The 26,824-nt window shown below is 41.6% G+C and overlaps 1 protein-coding gene across 6 annotated transcripts; it reads right to left on the bottom strand.

Annotated features, from left to right (window-relative positions):
* Nucleotides 1-1,438: 1,438 nt before the first annotated feature.
* Nucleotides 1,439-23,357, bottom strand: LOC148371990 (CREB-regulated transcription coactivator 2). Of its 6 annotated transcripts, none has more exons than XM_088326641.1 (15): nt 23,185-23,357; nt 18,914-19,015; nt 18,731-18,847; nt 17,146-17,216; nt 14,323-14,394; nt 12,824-12,930; nt 12,671-12,756; nt 12,542-12,591; nt 11,159-11,409; nt 8,679-9,082; nt 7,635-7,781; nt 7,406-7,570; nt 7,258-7,332; nt 5,153-5,321; nt 1,439-4,998 (listed from the first exon to the last, which is right to left on the bottom strand). In XM_088326641.1, the coding sequence occupies exons 2-15, from the start codon at nt 18,917-18,919 to the stop codon at nt 4,808-4,810; spliced, it is 1,911 nt and encodes a 636-aa protein (XP_088182767.1). In that variant the 5' UTR covers nt 18,920-19,015; nt 23,185-23,357; the 3' UTR covers nt 1,439-4,807. The 6 variants fall into 6 exon arrangements, with proteins under 6 accessions (XP_088182767.1, XP_088182762.1, XP_088182763.1 ...); XM_088326636.1 differs by lacking the exon at nt 23,185-23,357 and adding an exon at nt 22,917-23,164; XM_088326637.1 differs by lacking the exon at nt 23,185-23,357 and adding an exon at nt 22,917-23,164 and having other exon boundaries at nt 17,146-17,207.
* Between the last annotated feature and the right edge of the window lie 3,467 nt (nt 23,358-26,824).

Raw genomic sequence — 26,824 nt, 5'->3', positions numbered from 1 at the left:
CTGCTTTATTATCTTTGCTTCTTTTCTTGAAAAACAAAATATTGCAGTACATTTTTCTCGTGTTTTTAGGGTGGAACTGTTATGATTTTCTTTTTAATTTGTATTAATACTTAATCTCTTTTTCCCTCATTTTGTGTGTTTTTCTGTGTAGTCAACATTACATTCTTTTGGGTAATATTTTTCTCATCTTACACTGACTATTTTCATTATGGCGCGTGTTCTTCTTTGCACAACTTTTACTCCAACGCCTTAACATTCTGAGAGCTAGCCGTCTGACTGTTGACAAGCCAATACGTGTCTGTATGTCACCAGTACCTGAAATACGTCACGCCACAATAACGTTGGAAAGCTTAAATTCTTGGGATTCAAGATATGGCATTTCAAAATGTTCTCAACACAGAAACATCCCGATCAGTCTGAAAAAATAACACGTAAAATTATAAAACCAGCGTAGCTCAACTATACCATCTTCCAAGAGTCGGCTCATAATACCATTCTCCGCATGGTCTCGACACATCAACGAGAGTCAGTGAATCCAACCGTGGAAAAATTCTAGTCCAATACACACAATGATAGCGACGGATTAGAACAGAAAGCGCCTAAAAGTGTTAGTTAGCTTTTGAACTTTCGACTGACAAATTGAGGGTTTCTTCGCGGTCCACAGCCACTTTAGCCTAAGCGGGCCTGTTTATAATAAAAACGGACGTCGGCTTCTTTAGCTACGAATATCTTTATCCAGTAGTGACCGTTTCAAATTATGATTGACGCATTGGTTAGCCAATTAAATTCCCAGAATAAATTTACGCACTTTTACGATTGGTATTCGAATCAGAGTTTAAATACAACCCGGGATCCATTTCTACGCACAAGAGTGCACAATCAGTGATTGACTTCTGGAAAGATAAGTAAAACATGTACAACTCTTTCACAATGTCTAAAGAATAAGGCCAAAGTAAAATACATGGATGCAGAGGTATTAGAGCTGTAAACTGGTCGTCTCTAAATGGCCACTTTTGAAAACGCCATTACATACCTTTATGAAAATGTGTAAAATACAATGTTTAGGTTTTCAGATTGGGATCAGATTAGACCTGGGGCCAGGTAAGGCTTCATGCTATTGACCCAGCTCTTTTCCAGCTAAGATGCCCATGCTTCACACACCTGAAGGCATGTGATGCAACAAAAAAAATCAGGCCTTTTATTTCTGTGGGTTTCAACTTGGATTACTCAATGTTATTAGCACTTTCAGCAATTATTTTATTAGTTTGGTACCAAACTTCAGAGTGATACCCTTCAAATGGGACCAAAGCTGTCCAAATCCCCCAACGGTTCAAGAACAGCATTCAATTTAATTTGGGTTTGTCTTGGGTTGGGATTTTAGGCGAATTTTACAGAATTGTTAAGGGGTTAATATAGCTTTCCTATGAAACGTGGACACTTGTCGAGTTGACAAAGTTTATTTTCTGCAAAAGAAAAAAAAATGCAAAGTAACAGTTTATAAATCTCTGGTTAGCTGCTTTGCAAACATTCATATGTACAAAGACGTCCCTGCTTATTACAAATCATTTGAATTCTTCTGACACAAAGTCATCAGAAATATGGCCTTTTTGCTCGTAAACTGGGTGTGTGTGTTTAAGAGCATGCTGAAACACTGCCAGTGGCGCTCTATAGCTTCCCCAATAGGGATAGTTCGTAACTGCATGCTGAGCGCCTGCCGGCTTGCATAAAACATTAGCGTACGCGTGCACATTTTGAAACTCAGCAAATGTGGCTTTGACCTTTTGTGGAACGATGAATGGCGAGAGCAACGGTGAACGCTTCCTACCTTGGAAATCCTTTTTTCAAATCCCGGAGTAGCTCGTCACACGTGACAACAGATTTAGGCGCACGCCAGCGTGCGTGGGATTCGTGGAGCTTCACTTTGAGTTGGAATGTGGGATGCTGAGCAAAGCAGTGGGTTGTCATTATTATTTTGGAGGAAGGCCCACCCTTCTGTCGGGGAGGCCCCCCGTTGCATAATCACCAAAAATTCAAAGCACTAGTACAAAAAGCGTCTCGCCAGCAAAGATTGAGCTTTATCAACTACCTTGCCAAGTGAAAAATTGCCCCCCCCTAAGAACTTTGTAATTGTGCCACATTTCAGGCCTAAACATTGAAGCTAAAAAACTGAAAATATTCTCTAAGAATTAATGAACATGTGAGACCCAATTGTGAAGTGGAACTAAATTATTTCAAAATTCTAGTATATTATATGTAAAGTATATTCACAGCGGAAAAACTGAGAATTAGGCGTTGCAAAAATATTGGCCCAGTTTTCTCACTTCAGAAGTTACATGATGGCTTCTAAATTATCTAATGTCAACCTAAATGAATAACAATCACAAAATGAGTGCATGAAGTTAAAATGGACCTGAACAGGCAGCATTGAGAAGCATTATGAAGACCATAGAACATACTAGGCAGGTCCATGATAAAGCTGTGGAAAAGTTTAAAGCAGGAACGGGTTACAAGAAGATTTCGTAACATTTACACATCTCCCGTAGCACAGTGGGACCAATAATATCAAAAATAAAAGGGCATAAAACCACTGCAAACCTACCAAATCTTGGCCATCCTTCTAAACTTCTGGCCCAAAAAAGGAGAAAACTAATCAGAGAAGCAACCAATAGGCCCATTATCACATTGGATGGCCTGGAGGCATACAAAGCTGAGGTGGGACGATTTGTGCTGAAGACAACTATTAGTTGTACCGTGCATAAATCTGCATTTTATGGAATCTGCCTTTTATGGAAGAGTGGCAAGAAGAAAGCCCTTTCTTAAAGAATTCTATAAAAAAATCCGGTTCGGGGTTTGAAAGAAGCCACGAAGGAGACACAAATAACATGTTGAACAGGGTGCTCTGGTCAGATGAGACCAAAATGGAACTTGGGCTCAATGCAAATGGGCTCACTGCAAAGAGTTACATTTGAAGCCTGAAAAATGGCAATATGTCAAAATGTTCTTTGGGGCCAACACTTTTGCAAGGCACAATATATTTTCCCAAATGCCTTGAAAGACTGATAATCAAACACATAAGAGCTGTCCTGCCACCACCATACTGGACCCACACCATTGCCACAGTGTCATTGGATGCAATTGCCACAGTGCTGCACAAACTACTGAAGCCTGGAGCATCAATACACCTATGCAGCACGCTCCTCCAAACTTCCCCAACTAGTACTCAACACTGACCTGTGCAATTGGACTGTAGGTTTCGTGACAAACTGCACACAGGGGGACCTCCTCAATCCTGGTAATCAGTACTCGAGTTACCCAAGGGAGTGTTCTTGGCCCTCTACTCCTTGTACACCAATAATTGCTTTGCCCCCTTTACGGCCAACCTCATTGTCAAGTTTGCCGAAGATGCCATGGTGCTTGGACTGATCTCCAACAACGATGGGATAAGCTATAGAAGAGAGGTGCAACATCTGGAGTCATGGTGTCAAAACAACAACTTGGTTCTGAACACCAAAACAACCAAGGAAACTGATGGATTTTTTAAGAAAGCACATTACACATCAGCCTCTAACTATAGGTAACTAGGAGGTGGCGGGGGTATAAAGTTTTGTACAGTGACTGAGAACCTGTCTTGGGAGGGGAGAGGAATATTTCTTCAGCGGTAGGACAAGCACAACAATGCCTCTACTATCTGAGGATCATTCACATTCCCAGACCTGTGATGGTAAAATTTGTGCCATCGGTAGTGTACTGGCATATATATGGATGCTTAGTGTGGTTTTCCCGCTGCACTAAGGCTGATCAGCAGGCGTTCCAGCAGATGATGAAAGCTGGCAAGAGAATTACGGGAACATCTCTTCCAGAGATTGGTTTAAAATTAGTTTCTTTGAAGGATTCTATGCTCAAAGCGTGGTCACCAGGAGGGAGTCGGTGTACAGGAGCCAGTTGAGGTGGCTCGGACATCAGCAAAGATGCTTCCTGGACGCCTCTTTCAGGCAGGAGGGCCCAATGGACATCCCAGGACACGCTTAAGAGACGACGTTTCTTGGACAGCCAAGAAACACCTTGGGATCTCATCCGATAAGGTAGATGAAGTGGCTTTGGAAGGGCGGTCCAGGCTGCAAATCCCGGAATAAGCGGATGGACGGCAATAAAAAGAAAAAGATCATTAGGAAGAAAGATATACATAAAATTAATATCAAATGTCCTTTGAGTAAAAATACCGTGATGTTTTTACTCACGATCATCATTCAGTTTAAAACTAATTTTGAAAATGTACCCAGACCGTTTTTGTACTAGTGCGAGGAATTTTCATACTGGTGAAGCCAATGCTAGTGTCACCGTATGTGAAATTACATTCAGCTGCCGCGCTGGTGCACTGCTTGTCCTCACTGCAGAGACAATTCAGATTTTCACGCAAAGAATTAGCGAGGGGCAGCCATCGCGCTCCAATTTGGAAACTCTACATGGGAATCCGTGGCAACGGCGCACAATTAATTTCCTGATGCCAAAGAGGAGAGCTCAACCTTAGATTTGGCAATTCGAGGCATGCCAAAGATCTGCTCCATAACAGTGCCGACATGACTTGGCAGGAGGGCAAGGAAAGCGCTGATATGTGCGGTGACAGAACTAGCGCAGGTGTCAAAGAGATCTTCAATGGCGTGTTCTCAACCTGAGGCCCAGAAGAAGCTGGTTGCTTCCCAAAACTGCCTTTGACATCCTTACAATGGAAAGTTCAGCATTGGATGGCATAACGGCGCACAAATCTGCAGGCAGGGCACCGGCCACGCCCATCCCACTGGACGGAGGCTCATTTGAGCCTGTCCGAGCGGAAGGAGTCCTCCACTGCGGGGTCGGCCAGCATCAAGTCCCCCTCCAGCATGTCCAAGGCCAGCGCGTCCATGCGAAGCGGGTCATCCAGAGTGAAAGGGTCCATCTCAAAACCTGGCACGTGTGACAGGGCGCTGGCGATCTCTTTGGACAGGCCTGGTGGGGAGTCGCCTGAGGCAGACACAGCGCAAAGAACAAAATAAAAACTTTAGTTCCATGAAAAACGAGAATCCGAAAAATAAGCAAATTGGGCTTTTCAACAACAGATTTACTCTAATTTCCGACGAACGTTGGTGCTTTGTTGTTCGCCAACACGTCAACTCACCCGTGAGGATGATGTTAGGGACGTTGTGGCGGGCATCGCCGCTGTAGTTGTGGTTCTGATTCTTGTTGAGCAGTGTCTGTTCCATGGCTTGCTGTCCTCCTTGCATGTCCACGTGGCCGCCGCTGAACACGTTGGCACCTAACATGTCGCCTTGGCTCTCGGCCGGCATCTGAAGCACAGTCAAGACATAATTATTTGTATAGCCCTTAATCACTAAAAGTCTCAAAGAGCTGCATTGACCACCATTACAACATACCCCGATCTGAAAGCTACACGAGGGCAGCAAGGGAAAAAGAAAACAACAACAAAAAACCATAGCCAGAAAAAAAATTAAGAAACCTAGATAGGGGTAGCACATGAAGGGAGACAACCAGGCTGGAATGGATGTTGTAAGGGTATCAGCAGACAATTCACATTTAACATCAAGAATGAACATAATAATTAAAATTGTGCAAAAATTCCAGTTGACAGCGATGACAAGCTTCCCGCCTTAAAATTTTGGCCGATAATGCAAGTTCTAGATCCGGGGTGGGCAAACTACTGCACGCGGAACATATGCTATATTCTATCAAGATATTTATCAAATTTCATGCAACAAGAAAAATATGCTCGACCTAACTTAATACCTGGGGGTAATATATTTGTATTTTAAGAAATAATCTACTCTTTAAGTATATAAGATAAAACATCACATTTACATAAAGATGTCTTCATTTGTCATTTATAAATGCAAATGAGAAAAATTGCATTGCAAACACCCCCAAAGCATGATGCTACCACCCCCATGCTTCACCGTAGGGATGGTGTTCTTTGGATTGTACTCTTCATTCTTCTTCCTCCAAAGACGCTTAGTCGAAAAAAGTTCTCTTTTGGTCTCATCTGACCACAAAACTTTCTCCCATGACTCTGTATCATCCAACTTTAGACGGGCCATGACATATGCTCGTTTAAGCAGGGTAACCTTTCGTGCCATGCATGACTTCAAATCATGGCGTCTTAGTGTATTACCTGCAGTAACCTCGGGAACGGTGGTCCCTGCTGTTTTCAGGTCATTGACCAACTCCTGTCGTGTAGGCCCGGGCTGATTCCTCATCTTACTTAGAATCCTTGAGACCCCAGCAGGTGATATCTTGCATGGGGCTCCACTCCGATTGAGATTGACCGTCATGTTTAGCTTCTTCCATTTTCTAGTGACTACTCCAACAGTAGACCTTTTTTTCCAAGCATCTTGGCAATTGCTTCATCGCCCTGTCCCACCTTGAGGAGGAGTACAATTTTGTCTCTGGTGTCTTTGGGCAGCTCTTTGGCCTTCACCATGTTACAAGTTAAAGTCTTTCTGATTGTATGAGGTGGACAGGTGTCTTTAGGCAGCTAACGACCTCAAACAGGTACAGCTGACTCAGGATGATGCATTGAGTGCGATGGACTTAAAATGGGCGGACTTTCGGAATTCTAGATGATACACTAGTGTTCAAATACTTATTTGCAGCTGTATCACACAAATAAATTGTAAGAGAATCATGCATTGTGATTTCTGGAATTTTCTTTTTAGTTAATGAAATGAAATGATCTGCATTTATATAGCGCTTTTCAAGTCAATGACATCCCAAAGCGCTTTACAGTGTGCTTCACATTTCCCAATAGCAGCCTTGTATTGCAGCCATGTAAGACGCTAACCTGCTTATTGGGGGTATTAGGGGTTCAGTGTCTTACCCAAGGACACTTCGACATGTAACACGGACAAGCCGGGATTCGAACTGGGATCCTTTGATCCCAAGACGAGCGCATTACCTCCTGAGCTACTGCCGCCCCGTAGTGGACATGCACCTACGACGACAATTTCAGACCCTTTCCATGATTTATAAGTGGGAGCAATAGCAAAATAGCAGGGTGTTGGAATACTTATTTTCTTTACTGTTTGTCAATATTTTTTTTCCCTCCTGCCCTGGCCCCTCTGCCAGATTTTTTAAACCAATGCGGTCTGCGGATCAAAAAGTTTGTTCACCCCTGTTCTAGATGATGGAATGGCATTTGGTCCAGAAGCCAGTCCACACCAATTTCATGCAATTCTACTACGACAGTGATTGGGTTTTTTTTTCACATACCTGTGCCTGCCCTGCTTTGCTGCTTAGCTGCATATTGACGTAGGAGTCGTCCAGCAGGGAGTTAAACAGCGCGTCCTGGGAATAGCTCACGTTAACAATGCAACACACACAAATTTGCACCCAAACGACAAGCTGGCGGGAGGCTCACATTATACAGGTCAGCGGTCAAGTGCAACTGGGGCATGTTACTGCTCTTCTGCTGCTCCATCTCCTGCCTGAGTTGACACGACGAGGGGGCGGCCCCGTGGAGGTACGGCTCAGTGGCACCACTGTTTTTGGCTAGCGGCGAGCTCGCCTGAGGGCCACCCACCCGCTGTGGCACACACATGTCAACGTGAGGAACCGCAATGGACCAACAAGGCTGTTGGTTTGCTTACCGTCCCAAAGTGCTGAGCTGTCATCTGCTGGCTACGGAGCATCTGTGCTTGATGCGGACTCAGCAGGGGGGGTTGTTGGCCCGGGTGCAGCGGGTAGGGCGCCAAGCGTTGATCCAGAGGCAGCTTGCTGGTGTCCAGAGCAACGCCCTGGCAAGGGACATTGCACACATTAAATTCATAAATTAAATTTGTGTCACAAGGATTTTGAATTCTTGCTGCATTGTGTTCTGCAGTAGACAACACACAGCTAATTCCATCATGGGGGCAGATTGCGGAGGGCTGTGTGTGTGTGTGTGTTGGGCGATTATGACTGTATGCCCAACTGTGATAGGGCTGGTGTATGCTGTCAGTGAAACAGCAGGGCATGGCCACAAGTCAGTGTCGCCACCAAAACAAACTGCAGCCCGTTTTACAAAAAAAGTTATATAATAAAATTGGACTCAGACAAAAGTCAAAAGAGTGCAAATAAATCAACAGTGGGTGCTTAGTAGATTGTTTACAGTTCTGGTAAGGGACCGACGTTGCGTCGGAAGAAAAAGGAATAGAGGGGCCGCAGGTATGCCCTACTGCTTCAGCTAGGCTAACAACTCTCTTAAGTGACCCCTCTCAAGCCTGTATCTCACAAACGACACTTACTGCAATATGTATTCTGTGTAGCACTATTTAGTTACTCTATATAACACGCTACAGTGGGCATTTGCACGTCACACTGGGTATTTGTATATTGTATTCTTTTGGCTTTATTATTGTACTGTTCTCAGCTCAGGGATGCTGCTGGAAATGTGAATTTCCCTTCGGGGATGAATAAAGTATCTATCTATCTATCTATCTACATCCATTACTCATGAAACGGATGACCTGGAGCTACAAATCACGAGAAACAGCTATAATTGTGACTTTTGTAGATTTATCATCGCAGAGACCTAGCTAAACCCCCAATGCTAGCGTGCAGCTAACCGGTCGCTTTCTACATTGCTTTTTTACACTGAAAGGAGAAGTTGTGCGTAATTTACAATACATGCCATAAATTCAAAGACATGTTACCTGCGTGATGGAGGACAAAGTGGGCGAGACGGTGGGCGAGAACTGCTTGGCGTGATGTCGCCGGGCGTCGCCGCCAATGCCGGGCAGGACGAGCGGCGAGGGTTGCGCCCGTCTCCGTGGCGAAGTGCTGAGAGTGGGTGCGTAGGGGGCGGCGCCTGAGGCCGACTGGAGGGAGGAACTGCTGAGGGACGAGTGCAGCGATTGGTTGCTGAGCGAGGAGGGCAGGGAGGGGGAGGAGCCCATGGACGACTGCAATGACGGGTTGCTGAGCGACGAGTGCAAGGAGGCGGAGCTTAAAGAGTTGCTGAAGGACTGGCTGCTGAGAGAAGCCTGGATGTTGGGGTTGCTCAGAGACGACTGCAAGGAGGGGTTACTCAGCGTGCTCCCCAAAGAACCCGCCAACCCTGCAGAGCAGAAGTGCAAATGAATTTGGGCTCACAAAAGGGCCCAATGGCGTATTCTGCTAACGAGGGTCGCAACGATTAGTCGACGGTGTCAACAAAAATTGATAATAGAAATAGTGGACCATTACTTTCATTGTTGGTTATAGATGTTTTTTATTGTGTAATCTACATTTAGGCGACCCGAGTTTTGGCAACCATGTTGGATAGTTTGCCTGTTGAATAAAAGTTCAATAAAGCGATGGGAGTTTAAGGCTGAATAATTACAATATGTAAATAAAAATGTCCGTTTTTGACTTATGTGGAGATACGCCTACATCTCCCAAAAGCCGGTCCTGTCTTCCTGACCCTGTGCTCTGTCCCTCCTGAGGCCAGAGGGATTATAGTTTGCAGCTCAGTCTCAGGGCTGCCGCCGTCCTAGGCCCGGGGGTGGTCTTCATCTCTACTAATGGGTTCAGTCTGCTTCGTCTAAGTGGCGCTTGTCCAGCCGGATTTTATGGACTTTTAGCTTGTATTATGGCTCCTGTGGCCACCCCCCTGTCTTCTGGGACGCGCTGACGATTGGCCAGAGCCATTGCCTCTTCTTGGGCCACCCAGTAGGGGTGTCCCTGGAGGACATCTATGCTGCCACCTCTTGGGTTCTATGGCATTGATGTGGCATCCCCTACACCGCTGGTCGTTGTCTTTGGTCCAGCCAAGACTTCGCATTGAGGTTTGTTTCTGGGGTTCCTCACGACTATGCTGGTATTAGACATTCAGTGCTTGAGGCACCGGCCCTGGTGGTCTGGCCGGACGAAATAGTCCCAACGTTACCAATGTAACTAAGGTCTATGAATCAAGTACGACCGCCAGAGCATCTGGTCACTTGGAACCCTCATGTTTCGATGTGAGAAAATTCTGAAGATAACAAACTTATGGTGGGACTGGAATTTAGACATTCCTGGACAACACAGATGTGATGAGTGACTAATTTTAGTATGCATTAGATGAACTGCGCATGCCAAGGTAACATTCAGTGCTTGAAGCACCACCTCTGGCGGTCGTACAGGACTTAACGTAGTTACATTCTTAATCTTTGTTATGTTTACTGATTTACTGCTGCAAATGCGCCTTTTTTAGTCAACAGGGATAAGAAAAAATGTTTAGTTGATTACAATTTATTGTTCATTTGCCTGTCCCTAAAAACATAGTTTTTTTTCTCTCTAATGACCGAGAACTGAGCCTAATTGGTTTCAGATGGGGCAATTTTATTTAATTTTTGTACAAATAACAGGACCTATTTTCACAAACATAAGGCACACATAAATGTCTCGGATTTTTTTCAAATGGTGCAGTCGGCCCTTTTGGCAGTGCGCCCTGTGTCTCTTGTAAAGTGGCGGGTGTAGCTGATGAGGCTGCGATTCACACTGCAGAGCTTAATGCTCAATTCTAATTTTTGGGGTGAAATCCGATGTTTTTGTGAGATCATTCACATTTCCAACTAAATGCGACTTCTCCATATCCATATCCAACGCCATAATGCATTGTTTGAGGTAGTGCTCTGGATGCTAACGCCGTAACGTATTTAGCAATTTGATTTATTGTGCTACTGGACACCAAACAGAGTTGTCCCCTCAAATATGAATTAAATCTAAAACTTTACTTTCCCTCTGTTGACTGCTCGCCCGGTTATTGTCCGCAGCTGTGTGTTAATTTCTACGCTACACAAAAAAAAAATGGAAACCAAGCAGCCGCGAGAGGATTGAAGATAATGAATCGAAGGTTTGAAAGTGAAGGAAACTGAAGAACGAAACCCAACAAGTTAACAGTGTGTTTTACTTTGTAATCAATACTTAAATAAATCAAAACCAAACTCAATTTTGCTACCGCTGTATTTTTAAAAAAGCACACTTGTATGCTTGCCTGTGTTGTGCCAAAAAAATGCGCAATTTTTCCACAACATTAAATTGACCTCGTAACGAATTAAAGAAAAAAATCATAATGATCCGATGATTTGACTAACTGTTTCAAAAGTCTGTAATTAGTCGACGAATACAACAGTGGACTATTAAAATAGTTGCAGCCATACCCAACCATTACCTGGCTGATATTGATGGTGGAAGGCGCCGTTGCCTCCCTGCGCATTGCTAGCATTGATACCCAGATGCGTGAGCGTGGACGCGAGGTTGCCCGTGCTTCCGCCGGGGTAGGCAGGCTCGTCCTGGTCGAGCGGCGTGGGTAGCGGCGAGGGAAAGTGAAGGCTGGACAAGTCCGGCAAAGAGCCGCTGATGTTGAGGCTCGAGGGGATGCCATGGTCGGCCGCCGACGGAAGTTCGGGTGACATGAAAACGCTGCACACAAATTCAAGTTTTTAAAAAAACGTTTGACAACAATTCCACCATGTCGGTTGTTTTAACCAGTATTTTACAAGCACTGTGCCGGAGCACACTAATGAGCCGTGAGACTTTGCCTAGTCTGCCAGGGGGAATTTTCCAATTTTATACTTTGAAAAGGCATGCCATTCTTCAAGGTGGGGTGTGTCATTTGATTTTCTCAAATACCGTAAAATTTAAGACTATAAGCCAAGACTTTTTTCCCAAGCTTTCAACCTTGTGGCTTATGCAATGATGTGGCTAATTTATGCATTTTTTCTAATGGCCACCAGGGGCGCTTGAGCTGTAAAAGTAAAAGTGAGACATGTGGAATATATGTGTCGAGGAAGACGAAGGTTTAATGTAACAAATAATAAAAAAACAGATTTAACAAAAAAAATCTAACTAATGCTTCCTGCACCACTGAGATATGTTTGACAGCCACGATTCAAGCCAATTGGCCAGCATCCCTTTACTTGGGATATCCGACGCTGATTGGCCAATTCATATAATAACAGCTTTATTAACTGTGTTGTGCATCTGCAGAACCATTTGTTCTCTCTCTCCCTCTCTCTTTAATCAAGATGCACGCAAAAAAATACACCTCCGTTATGTAAGCAACCATCGACTCCTTCCATGGTGAGTGCTCACGATAAACTCACATTTTAGTTTTTTAGTATAAACTTTTTTTCATTACTGTATTTTTACGTTTAATTACAAATATAATGTGGTTAAGTGACCAGAGAATGCTATTTTATATGGATTTATGGTTTAACTTGAATGCTTTTGGGAGGCCGAACTCATTTGTTTTCAATTATTTCCAATCTGAAAAATGTGCTTTTTGCACAAGCAATTTGAGATAAGTGCACCATCCTGCAACGAATTAAGCTTTTATGTAGACATAACAATGTGTATGAATAAATTGCATTTATGTAATATATTTAGGTATTAGGTGATTTATTTAAGTGTTTGTTTATTTCTATGACATATATTTGTAGGTTCCAGGTATTCTTTTACACATTTCTACATATTGCAGGATCAGTACGCCGTAATCATCATAGTAACGCCAAGCGAAAGGCGGCGAATCTGTTTGCATGATGGGCGTACATACTTGATGCCGGGAACTTCACAAGATTTTGGTCTGGAGGTCATCATAGGAAACTGAAAAAACAAATCAACCAACCATGACTATTTTGTGTGTTTGTGGCGTGTGCCCACGCCTTTCAGCACCATATCAGACCTTTTTGGTGTCCCAAGCTTTACCGGGGACCATCTTGGAATCGTCCAACACGTTCTCCTCAATGGGCGGCACAGGATATGGGAAAACTAAGGACAGATGAGGTGAAGGCTGTGATACCGCAGCACTTTGATGTGTGGTGGGCGGAGTACTCACCATTTCGTCTTCCCATGTGGGCCGAAAGTGCATGATTTCCACTACCGAAGGTGGAAGGTGAGGGTGGGTTCATGACGCTGGTGTGGAGCGCCGAATCAGAGTTGGTTCTGCAAATTGACACAAAGCCACTTGGTTAGCTGACCAATCAAAGACTTCTGTTCGGCCCGGGTTCTGTGTGATGTCTCAAAGTGCTTCAAATTTTCAGAAACTGTTTTGGGCTCAACCAATACAGGTTTCTTCTTTGTTTCGGTTGATCTTTTGTCACTTTTTGTTTTTAATGACACAAGGTGAGATTGCAATGCAGAGACTCCTTTTTCAAGCCTTGGATTTCAGACTTGTGATCAAAAAATACACTGACACACATTTTTGGGTTTGTGACTTAACACCTTAATAGTGGATCCTGACTCTTGCTTTTTAAAAAGTTCAGGAGTTGCTTCATACATGATGCTTAAGCGTTCCTTCTTCTTTCTGAAGTTTGGAGAAGTAGTAATAGTTATTTCTGCAAAATTGAATGGGTTTTGTCTTCTGTGTTGTAATTTAAGTTCTATTATCAAGTCATTGTCCCAGCATTCTCATCTGAATTGTTCCAAAAGTTGTTTGTCTATTCTTCTAACACTCTCCTATATGTGTTTTATTCCGTATCACTTGAGACATTAAAGATGAGTATTCCACACTACGGTTTTGAGTTTAAGTACTTGTGAAAATGGTCATTTCCATCTTCAACAGTTCCAATAGCAGAATGAAAAATCTATAAGTATTCTTCAGGAGGTGACTCTGTTGGCAGATATTTAATCAAGTCCAATGCTGGAGAAGAAAGGGTTTCAAGGAGTTTTCTGGACTTGTACAAGTTAGACTGCTATACATCTTAGAAAAGCAAATCACAATTGAACACCAATAGTCTAAATCAACTTGTTTGAACGAAGAAGACGTCCTCAAAAGAGCCTTAGCCTGAAAATGGTGTTCATGTGTGCAATATGTGCTTTGGTCAGTCAGCATCTGAATCTTTCAAAGTTGGGATTGTCGCCTTAGTCGAAGGTCATGGTGGTACAGGGATTTCTACTGTCAATCGAGATTGATATGGTGAAAATCTTTCGCAAGGTCATTATTAGTTTCAGAACCAGCAGCTTTACTCTTTGAAGTAAGCTTCCCTTTCAGTAAGTCTATAAAGTTTATACCGGTCCATTTTGCCATGTCTCAGAACGGCCATGAAAACTTATCTACTCCGGCCAGCCAATCACGTGGCAAAAAGTAAAACAAACTCCCCTCAAAAAAGAAAGCGGGAGGCGCAGAAAAGAAAATCTACTGAGTGGGATGGCATCATCAGAGAACAAAAAGAAGAGCACGGGAACTGAGGGGCAAGAAGAAAAAGAGGAAAATAACTAAATATTAAGTCCAAGAAACAAAGGACAAAAGCGAGAAGAACGCAAAAAGGTGGAAAGCAAAAAGTGGACAAAAAGAAGAAGAGGAGGCAGATACGAAAAGATTGAGGGAGGATTCACCTGTTGAGCGCCGTGCTCGGGAGACGTGACAAGTGGCTTTTATCTCCCGGGAAGATTCCGGACGACCAATTCCTTTTTCGCCGTCCACAAGAACAAAACGATACGTTATGGTGCTAAAGATGAGAAGCAGCAGCAGCAAGCGTGAGACCCGATCAGGCTCGAGAAAAGCGCAAGCCACAAAAGAAAAGCAAGCAAAAACGCTCGAGAAAAAAGTGGCAAGAAATGAGCGCAGGGTTAGCAAGCATTAGGGATGCATAATAATTTTCGAGCTTGTTGAACGGATAACGGCAAAATATTACATCACAAGTATCCAATCCATAGAAAAAACGAGTCACTTGACACAATTTGTGTTAGGGCGACACCATTTTCTGCACTACACATACACACAAAGTCTAGTGTACATATGTTCTAGTACTTTAGCAAGTCATGGCTGCCAGTGTTTCCCATACGAAAGAAGATTCTGGTGGGTCGGCAGAAATTATTTGGTCCCACTAGAGTCTGAAGAACTTAAAATTCCTAACAAATGTATTATTTTTTAATACATATACCTTAAATACACATATATGTACATACACGCGTATTTCCATACACACGTATGTATACGTATGCACACGTATATATATATACACGTATATACATGCACACGTATATATATACACGTATATACATGCACACGTATATACATGCACACGTATATACATGCACACGTATATACATGCACACGTATATACATGCACACGTATATACATGCACACGTATATACATGCACACGTATATACATGCACACGTATATACATGCACACGTATATATATATACATGTATATACATGCACACGTATATATATATATACATGTATATACATGCACACGTATATATATACATGTATATACATGCACACGTATATATATACATGTATATACATGCACACGTATATATATACATGTATATACATACACACGTATATATATACATGTATATACATACACACGTATATATATACATGTATATACATACACACGTATATATATACATGTATATACATACACACGTATATATATACATGTATATACATACACACGTATATATATACATGTATATACATACACACGTATATATATACATGTATATACATACACACGTATATATATACATGTATATACATACACACGTATATATATACATGTATATACATACACACGTATATATATACATGTATATACATACACACGTATATATATACATGTATATACATACACACGTATATATATACATGTATATACATACACACGTATATATATACATGTATATACATACACACGTATATATATACATGTATATACATACACACGTATATATATACATGTATATACATACAAACGTATATATACATGTATATACATACACACATATATTGCCTCTTCGTACTGCCGGAGTTTTCAACCGAGAAAACACGGCGCTGCCATTGCGATCAATTAAAAGAAATTGCTCAGGGCAAAAAAACGCTTCGGTGGACACTGGCTCTAAATGTAGCTCAGAAGTTGCGCGTTACAATGACCTCCTGTAAACCAACAAAGAAGAATCGTAATCCTGTAATAGCAGCATTCACAAAAGCAGCGATAATAATATTTAATACAAATCAGTTATCACTTCAGATTTTTCAGTTCACATATTCTTCGTGGTTTGAGGTCAAGCCACAGTTGTAATGCCTTCTCAAGGTCCAATCTATTATCATCCTCCTCATAGCATAACCAGGAATAAAACTTAGTCAATTTTGGCAGAAAAGTCCTCATCTTGCATAGGAGTATTATTTTGTTTATTTCGTTGAGTGGTTCGCTTCAACACACATGTTTTCCTAGCCTCTCGTGTTTTCCTAGCGATCTTCCGTAGAATTTCTCCGCCGTTTTTTCATGCCGGAATTATTGCCTTCATTATCACTTTCGGCATTATGTTTCGACTTATTACTGACACTGAATAAATTACCAATTTTGTGTTGATTTTCACCTTAAATCGACGACAACCACCAAAACAATGACGTAATCTCGAGGCAACGAGATCTCATTTGCCGGGATCGGCGTGCAGACGAAAACTCGAACCGGGAGACCAAAACAACAATAGCGGATCTGCCTGACTAAAAGTTTGGAGTGCGGTAAATCTTTGTTAAAAATAAAAGTAATCGGGTAATAATATATATATATATATATATATATACTGTTATTTACTCCATCACCAATATGAGTATTACATACATTTTAAAAACTCATATTGGTGATTTGGTCAGGCCTGTACAATACGTTAAAATAGTACAGCATTGGAACAACACTAGTTATTTTTACTTCATTTAGATAATAAGTAGTAAATAAGTTTGCACACACCCGAGTTTTAAGTATCTGTCTCCAGAAGCATAATTTATATGGGTAGAAAAACTGTTATTGTGGATCACTAACTAGTATGGTAGCACTCCAAGGCCTGCATCAACACATGTCAACCTATCGCTAGAAAAACGTTCAACTCTGACGATGACAACCAATATAAATTTTTCAAAAACCGGACGCTCGGTAAGAGCGACAAGCCCTGTTAAGAGCAACGACACAGCCCACAAAGGTCCATTTGCACACTGGCCTCTTTGTTTGCCTTTGTGAGTGGGACAGAGAAAAGGTTGAGGTGGGCAAGCTTTGGTGACAAAAAAGCAGAAGTAGCTCACTGTTAGGAAATCAGAATGACTAAAAATCGTTAGTCGTTTGCGATGTTTGGTCATTCCAAACGACAATTCGCAAGCAAAAAAAAGTAAAGTGCAAAAGGAGAGGGCGGAGTCAACAAGGTACCTCCTCCAACTGGGTTCCAAGGGCGGGGACAAAAAGGCCGAGTTGTAGGGGGAGTTGTCCACCTGGGAAGCCTGCTGTTAAGAAAACCATGTATCTTTCGAATTAACCAACATCTTTTCTATTACTTCAAATGACACCCCCAACTTGAAAACGGGCCGTGTTCAACCTCATTCCCGATAACAGATATTGCTTGAGGTGAATATTTGTGAGGCTGATCGTGATCAAAGACAGATTTGCAGTCAAAATTTGCTTCTTTGCCTCGGAAATTTGAAAGATTTGCAATAAAACTTTTGTCAAAAGGGTCATAAACCAGTTTAAAGAGAAATTCTTTGCATTCCTGAAATGTTATGCTGGGACATTAGACACAATTCCCAAATGTCATCAATCACGAAAGTCATATATCATAATGACTTATTTGCAAAAGGATAGAATTCATAAATCCATCAGTCGAAATTCCAAGAATTAGGGGAATGTCAAATAATGCAATGATCACAGTCATAATCCACGATTGCCTGTGATTAACCTAGAGCTCTAGGAATGCGTATGATTATGGTCATAAATTACAATTCGGGTTCTCTTTTAACATTATATGAAAGGTTAGAACATTTGTAATTCACAGATGAATTCCCCAAATTTTTGAAATAAAAAAACTTTCAGGGATCTCCATTTTATGACCATTCTGACGCAAGCTGCCGTGTTAATATCTTATTTTCTCTGTTTTGGCTACACCTAACTTTTATGAATTTAGCTGCGAATTAGCACAGCGCAGGGGTTGGCAACCTAAATGTTGAGCGACATTGGACCCAAACAGGAAAAAAAAAAATGTTTGGAGCCGCAAAGACAAAAAAAAGGCTTAATATAAGCCTTGCAAGGAGGGCATTCAAGCACGGCGGATTCCTATTTATCTGTCAGCATTATCGTGTGTTTTGGAGAAAATATTTTACACAGTTGGATGCTATGAATTGCCCTTGATGTAACAAAGCGGAAATTCAAGGAAGTTGAAGATGGGCAGGGGACATAATGGTGAGTTACGCCAACTTTATAGTTTCCGGGTATCTTGTTTCAGACTGATCATGATGTTCCTATGATGAGTATGTTTTGAAATGGTGACATTGTACAGACACGGATTCGTTTATCCAAAGTCTGGTGGCCCACCGGCGGGCCGGCGGAACATCAACGGGTTAAGGTACCGTATATTATCAAAACTCTTTATGTGTGCAGTCTCTCTTCGTAAATATCTCATGTTTCAATGTGGGCACATGCGGCTTATCGTCAGGTGCGACTTATGTATGTACAAAATGTTTTTTCCTTTAAAAAGGGTGCGCATTATAGTCTGCCGCTATTAGTTTTATGAAATACACACATATATTGTATAAATCTATATTCATTGCAAAACCTATAGAAACCATATTGTTTTCCATTATCAATTTTTTTTAAAAAGCACCAGGGAGCCACGAGGTACAACCAAACAGCCAATTGGGTTTTCAAAGGCGTGTGGTGCTGACCCCCAGCCTAGCGCTTCTAGCAGCGAATCTCAGACGGCAGTCGAAGCCTGCTTTTATTCAGGCGGCACCTAAAAGGATACTGGCCGATTGCGGTAGGGCCGTACGGGTGGCACGAAGCGGCGTTCCCTGTGGACGCGCTCTACCAGGCCGTGGTGGCGCATGGAGCGAGCCGCCTCCAGCGACGGCGGGAAAGCGCCCTGCACCAGGAACAAAACATGGTCAAACGGGCGGCACCGCTAGCATGCTAGCACAAACAGACTCACCTGCATCTCCTGAGGCCCACAGCCAATCTGGTTGACGTTGGGCAGTGAGCCGCCGTAGTAGGGACCCTGAGCGCGAGCCAGACGGAGCTTCTGTGCCTGCAGCTGGATGGCAGACACAAAAAACAAAACTTTTAGCAATGGTAGTCGGTCCCAAATCAAAGTCGCCAAAATAGTAATATCCTATACAGGGTGCTCAAAAATTCTCAGTTCATGATTCACAAATCCCTTAACTGCCAGGGTCGTCTGGCAACTACTTCCTGTGGTGTGTCTTGGGAAAGTACAGCCTGGCGGTGCCCATCCCTCTCCAGGTTGTATTTTGGATAGGGGTTGGCTCTTTACCATTCAAAAAATAATTAAAGTAGTGTCAGTAACTTCAAAATATGCTACACCTGACGCCATCTTCTGGCTGAAATCATCATTGCAACCATTGTCAAGCCGCATGTGTGGCGGGTGCACGTACCCGTGCAGATTAGATGCGCTCTAATAAACTCTTCTTTAACCCATTAACGTTCCGACAGTCTACCGCAGCGGTGGCGAACCAATTTGACACAAAGAGCCGAAATTTTTAACTGTGAGAGTCACAAAGAGCCACACCACGCACTGACCTGCTATGACAGACAGACACACACAAACACACACAATTGAAAACATATTATTTCCCATAACACACTCCTCTACTTACAATACAACAAGTATTGTTCTTGTGTTGATTTCAAGAAAAGTGTCCACCCTTGATACACACAAAAAAAAATAAACAAGAAACAATGCAAAGAACCACACTTTATAGAAAATATGATGAGGCAAAGAGCCGCATTCTTATTGGCCAAGAGCCGCTTGTTCGCCACCCCTGACCTACCGTATTTGGTGAAAAAAAAATACTTGTCTGTAGTGCACAATGTCACCAGGATTTAAGGCAAATTTTACAGGAATATGAAGGGTTTCATCATCTTTTTGGGGGTTTGAGTTGGCATTTGGACTGTATCTAAAACAGTCCTTTTCTTACTTTAACCATTTTCATCCTGAGATAAAAATAACCCATGGCCACGCACGTGCCATATAGTGGTCAAATATTACACTGTGGCTTTCATAGAAAATATTTCATTTAATCCTTTATAGGACGCCTCAATCTATGCATCCACCCTTTAAAAATGCAATTAATTGGATAATTGATTCTAATTTTTTCTATTGTATCCGGCGGTTGTAGAAGTCTTTCTACCTCTTTTAATAGACCTCTACAGGGGCTGCATGCACAAAACACATTAAGACAGTACTCGATTTATGCCATGTTTGCTGTAGCATAGCCCCATCGATTGGGGTAATGACATAAATTAACCCTGGATTGGTAATATTTTAGGTCAGTAATGTCCCTTAATTTTGTTCAAAACACGATATAGAATGAAGTCCAGGTGAATTATATTTCGTGAACTTGGTGGCCAAGAAATTTGCCCATCTCTTTCAATCCACCAGCCTGGGACTGTTTGATTGAGGAACCTACGAACATGCAGCCCCCAAAGTGGTGGCACCATCTTGCTGAAAAACTATGGTTGGTTATACAGTACTGTATATTCAGTGTGTTAAAACATAAATGTATATCCAAAAATAGCACCAATCTTAATAAAATATCTTTTTAAATAGTATACTTCATGGACACCTGGTACAACTGTGGCAAATAGAATAGCTCATTCACCTAACACTGACGTTTTTCACACAGCCAGGCTTGCATTAGATGACTAAAATTATTATTTTCTCCTGAAGTAAATAAAAGAGTAAAATATTTCCAGAACTCATATGATTTGAAACAATTGTGCTTACACGACAAAAAAATAATAATACTTTTACTTAGTTTATTTACCTAATTTAAAAAGGGTTTTATTGACAAGATTATTTTTGCTCATTATATACCATTCCTCGTTTTTGGGAAAAAAAAAGGAATGAACTACAAATAATATGCCTTTAAAGACAGTTTAATCAGAGAACCTATGTTATCAACATCTGAAACGTGTTACATAGCTGATCTTAACAATTTGAATGTTAAAAAAAAATCAAAATGAAGCCTCTGTTAATTACTTCAAGATTTTTTGCATGAAGAAAAGGCGCTTTGACTCAAAAAAAAGATAAAGAAACACACCAGTAGACCGACTGCAAAAACAAGCACTAAAAACAGAAAACATGGTATGTAAGTGAATGAACCTCTGCCGTAACTCTTTAGTTCATTTACAGTAGACCCCCGGATAAAGCATCCCCGCCTTGAAATGATTTAATGTTACTATGTAGAATACAATGTATTTTTGCCCCCTCCTCATAGCATTATCTCCACTATGTAAAAATAACAAATCATTTTGCGTGCCCTAAAATGTATGAAAATCAAGCTTCTCAATTTTGGTACGTAAGACGAGTTACGTCTGCCATCGTTCCATGTCAAATTAAGATGCTGGCTTGTTTTTAGTTTGTGTCACATGATTATAAAAGTGCTATTAGCTGGACTCCTTTCCACAATGCCTTTTTTCGGGGTTTGGAAGATATTAGCTCATTACCACAGGTTTCTAACCTCGTGTTTTGTATCCCGAGGGTCTACAGCAGTGGTGCTCATCACGTCGATCGCATCACAGAAGTAGTACTGGTAGATTACTATATTCAGTAATTGTAAAGACACACTGCCATTTAGAGGTCAAATGCAGCACATTAGCAGTACAGTGTTAGTTATTTTTCCTTTGCAACATCATTGGCCTTGAAAATAATACTGACTTGACACTTTCTTTTATCTTTAATAAACACCTTTGATTTGTTTAAGGGAACGGCACGGCAGCTACCAGTTTACCAGTGCGACGTTCGCATGTTCTACCCGTGCCTGCATGGGTTTCCTCCGGGCACTCCGGTTCCCTCCCACATACCTAAAACATGCATGTCAGTTCAATTGGCCAGTCCAAATTGTCCCTAGGTGTGAATGAGCGAGTGACTTCTATGTCTGAGTACCCTGCGATTGGCTGGCAACCAGGTTAGGGTGTCCCCTGACCACTTCCCAAAAGATTGCTGGGATGGGTTCCAGCAGCCCCGTGATCCTACTGAGGATAAGCAGTGCAAATAATGGCTGGATGGATGGATTTGTTTAAGCTTTATTGTCAGAATTTATTAACACGAATTGGGAATTGATTTGTTTTAAACTGGCTCAGAATCTTCATTTATTTTTGTTAGTTTTTAGATTAATTAAAGAATGAAAATTTAATCCCCACAGCATTCAAAAATAATTCGATGATTGGCAGTTTTGTGGACAGGAAGGTATTTTTTGACTTGCTTATTTTCAAATAGCTCATACGCTCAAAAAGGGTGAGCACCCTATGGTCTATGGTATTCAATCTGTTTTTGTTCCGTTCTCCTGCAACATTGTGAGTCGAGGTTGTGTCTCCAAGAACCGCGAAGCTAGTTTGAAAGTCATCTAAGAAGCGACATGGTTACTATGACAACCCTTGCGATGCTGATGCCAAAGCGCACTTTGATGCTCATCACACACAACACTCTCACAAGACCTTAAATAAAATAACAATACTTAACTTAAGATCACTTAACTTAAATAGAGGTCCTTAACATAGGGTCATCTTGAGCACCTGCGCCTACTTGTCGCCGCTGCTTCGAAACAGACAATCTTAAGCTAGCACCAAGCGCTTCCTGTTTGTGATATTCGCGACGTTGAAAACTTAGTAAGCGTGGGAAAAAAACATTTGCCTTTTTTGACAAGGAAGTGCGACAATCAGACGCTAATCGGACACTTCCGGTTTGCGATGACAGCTCGCTCAGTAAACAAGGCGACTAGCATCCTAGCTAACTTGCTAACGACGCCCGAGGCCTCGCGCAGTTCCCACTGGCTTCAAGCGTAGTGTTTCAAGGTGGCCCCCAAGAGGACCCAGGGGGCCTCACCGAGGCCGTTGTGTTCGGACGTCCTCGGTGCCGCTATTGCCCGCTAGCCGCTATTGCTCTGAAGCGCTTGGCCGCCTCCGCCATCGCTTACCCTGGTCGACGTGATATCCATCATGACCTCATGGAAGGCAGCGGTCTCCTCCGCCTGCCGCTGCGTGTGTAGCGCGATTTTCTCGCTGAACTTGCGGGGGTTGCCGACCCCCGCCGCGGCTGCCGACGACGACTGGGCCGCCGTGGCTGGGGGTCCGCCGGGTCCCGGCGCTGGGCCGCCTGAGCCCGCAGACATGTTGTCGCTCACCCGCCCGCCACACAGCACAATGACGTCACAGAGATCCTCTGTTGCAGGAGGGCTTACTCACTTGTTCGGAAGTCGCGCCTGAGCGAGATTCATCAAAATCCGACGATTCAATTCTGACCTCACGAATGTTCTGCGGAACTCGTAAAATACAAAAACGAGCACACAATCGACCAGGGAGTGGTTGCTTTGACAAAGGATATTTTTTTGTTCATCCTCCCGTCAAACATCATAGCACTTTCCGGTCATTTTCCATCTAAAACGTCACAGAAACAAATCTACTTTGATGAGAGGTGTTAAAGGATTCAGTTGCCATCGCAACCCCCCCACAAAAACACCCACGACCGCCAAACAAGCACGCGATGATTGATATCTGACGTCGACGTGACTCATCTGTCCGTGGTTGGCATCCCTACTTTGACTGGAACGCAGTGATGGGGCGCAATCTGCCGGTGGCGTCCCGCAACTGCGATCCACAAACGAGGGAACTTTCCAATGTTTGTTTTTCCCTACTCAAAAGTCAAAAATTATTTTTTGTTTTTCATTGAAAAAAAAATTAAAGTTAGAAACATTTTCCGATACAAAACCTAGTACATACATTTTAAGTTTGAGTGTTTTTTTCCCTGACCTCGGAGAAGCCCTCCAATTACCTGTATATATTGTATAATGACAATAAAAGTCATTTATTCATAAAGAAAAAAAATCAGCTAAATTCAGCAAATGTTTTCTTTATTTTTTCTTATTTAATTTGAGAACAAATATAAAAATATAGGACAATTCTGAAAAAAATCTACAGTATGAATTTTTGTAGGGTGTAATCTGGAAAATATAGATAGATAGATAGATAGATAGATAGATACTTTGTTCATCCCCGAAGGGAAATTCACATTTCCAGCAGCATCCCTGAGCTGAGAACAATCGAGAACAATCGAAAATAACACGGGAGCTGCTGGAGTGGCTGCCATTCGTGACGGCGCCGGAAGAAAAGATTCAATTTGAATCATGTACAAACAAACAAACAATTGAATCATGTACAAACAAACAAACAAACAAAATATTCATGTTTCAATAATAAAATTGATACATATTTTTAAAACGCCACAACTGTCTGATACAGAATATAATACATAATTTCCAGTATTTCTTCCTGATTCTAACCTGCCATTTTGAACAATATTTTTTGCTAACCGTATTGCTTAGTTTTATCATTTTATTCAAGAAACAAAAAAATGGGGAAATTGAACGTTTCTGCAATAGTAGGAATATCTAGCTGATTTGAATTGCAAAAATGTAAATATATATTTTTGTATGCGTCTGAATAATACAAAACTATCTGAGGTTGAAGGATGGCTAAGCGGTGAGGAGAAGGAACAGGGACCCCTATCTTGGCTGCGGCGTGGCATAAGACCATGTTTATCAGTTTATGTGGTATTTATTTGTGGTACCTTGACACAAAACCTAGCTCAAGACACTCGCGGAGGCCCAAAGAATAACTGCCAATGTTCACAAAAATCGGTTCAGCTGATTCAGTGCCGATAAGCCACGCGCGCAAATCGGGATTTATAAATACATTCAATTGGATAGATTTTATTTTATCGGATGGATTTGATATTTCAGATTAGATTTAGATTGTTATCATCCATGAAATAAAAATCAACTATCTGAAATACGTTTTGCAAAATGTATCATTTAATTTGATAAATGAAATAAATAAAAGATTGTATTGCAGGTAATAATTGAGAAATTTAAAACAAAATGCAAATAGATTGGCAATATTATGATCAAAATTAGAAGGCAGCGAAACAGATGAATGGGAAGCGCGTCTACAGCACAGTTCTGAGGTCATGCGTTCAAATCCAGCTACGAGCCTTCATGTGCGGAACTCGCATGTTCTCCCTGTGCTTGCGCGGGTTTCCTCTGGGCACTCCGGTTTCCTCCCACATTCCCAAAATTTGCATGTCATGTTTATTGGCCCCGTGTGCCCTGGGACTGGCTGGCAACCAGGTCAGGGTGTCCCCTGCCCACTGCCCGATGATAGCAGGAATGGACTCCAGCACCCCCGGGACCCTACTGAGGATAAGCAGTGCAGATCATGGATGGATGGATGATCAAAATTATCTGATACAGAAGCTAGTTCATCATTGTGTTAATTTTAGTGATATAATTCTGATTTGAGCATATGATATTTGTTGAAATAAAAAACATCTTCCTTCTGAAAAATGTCTTGCAACTTTTATATATTTTTACCATTTAATTTGAGAAATATGATAACAGTGGAAATAAATGATAAAAATGAAAATATATTACAAAAAGGAGTTTAGACAATATCTGATAAAAATACATAAAAAAATAAACAGTGGTTGTGCAAAAAAAGGAATGAAAAAAACCTGTTAATAATAATAAATCTAAGTCTGGAAAGTGATCTTAAAATTGCTCCATAGTTTGTCAGTCCTCCTGATTAAAATAAGGTAAATAATTCTTTGCCACCAAAAAGTGCTTTGTTCAACGTTCTATGAATATATAAAAGAAAGTATTAAGAAACATTCTTAAATTTGGCTTAACATAACCAACCACACATCTGTCAAGTGACGTCAGACAGATTCAAATGAAGGACACAAGGAGATGAAAAACAGGGATGTGGTCAAACCCCAACACGGGTACTTATTTAATAACAAAAATAAAATGCACTAAAGAGAAAGGGGAGTGGAACTGGGACTGCCGAGTTAGGGAGACTTAAAAAAGGGTGGTCTTGGGATGGTGATTTGGGAGTACCTTGAAGAAAATGATAGGAGAAGAAAGTTTTGGGACAAGGTGAGAACTGACAAAGAACGTCTTGGGAGAAGCTAATTGTCTTGGCCTGCAAATGTATTGAGTAGGGTTGAAAGAGGCATTAGCAACGTAAAGTGGGAGTACATGTTTATCCATTTTTTGTTGTACTTTTCATATTCTATGAATCCATTTGGCTTCACGCATTCCAGTAGTTTTAGGTCAGAGTTTTTAATCCAATCATAATTCAGCTAGCCCAAGGCCTTCAAAATCAACAGCGCTGGCGTCTGAGCACTGAAAGTGAAAGGCACATGTACTGTAGCTGATAAATAGTCAAGATAGCCAATCAGATCCCGAGATGGCGACAGTAAGGCTTCCTAGTAAGCCTCAAGTTTAACGTGACACGGGATGGTTACGGACCAAATGATGGCTTCAAATGCCATTAAACTTGAAAAAGAAGTGACTAACGCGTCTTGTGATTGGATACTGACTTGAGTTAAGTGAAGGCAGCGCCATGCTACATCACTTTTTTAAAGTTAAAAATGCTTAAATGTGTCATGTAACCCACTATGGGTGAAAGAAATGGCAACAGAAATTTGGCCGCAGATATACTTGCAAAGCCATTTTCAAAACAGACCTACCAAAGGAAACAAGATCTAGTGAGGAGGTAGGACTCTGAAGACAATTGATTTTGAATTTTTATTTTAAAATGTTTTCTTCATTATGTACAGTGTAACATTTTAATTGCCGACTTAGGTTTATTGATATTTAAATGCTCCAGAATATAGCCTGTGTTGTAGATATTTGTTCAAGCAGGACTAAGTAAGACATTAACAAAGGCCTAGGTGTAAAAGGCACCGTATTCGGTAATCCTACAATAAATCAAAGGTTTTAGGTAAATTAACACATGACAAGAATTATTTTTAATGTTACACAAT

This window comes from Urocampus carinirostris, chromosome 2, assembly GCF_059441175.1.
Source record: "Urocampus carinirostris isolate Australia breed hairy pipefish chromosome 2, RoL_Ucar_1.0, whole genome shotgun sequence".
NCBI classification, from domain to species: domain Eukaryota; kingdom Metazoa; phylum Chordata; class Actinopteri; order Syngnathiformes; family Syngnathidae; genus Urocampus; species Urocampus carinirostris.
The sequence above is the reverse complement of the archived record's forward strand: the minus strand, read 5'-3'. Positions and strand labels throughout refer to the sequence as shown.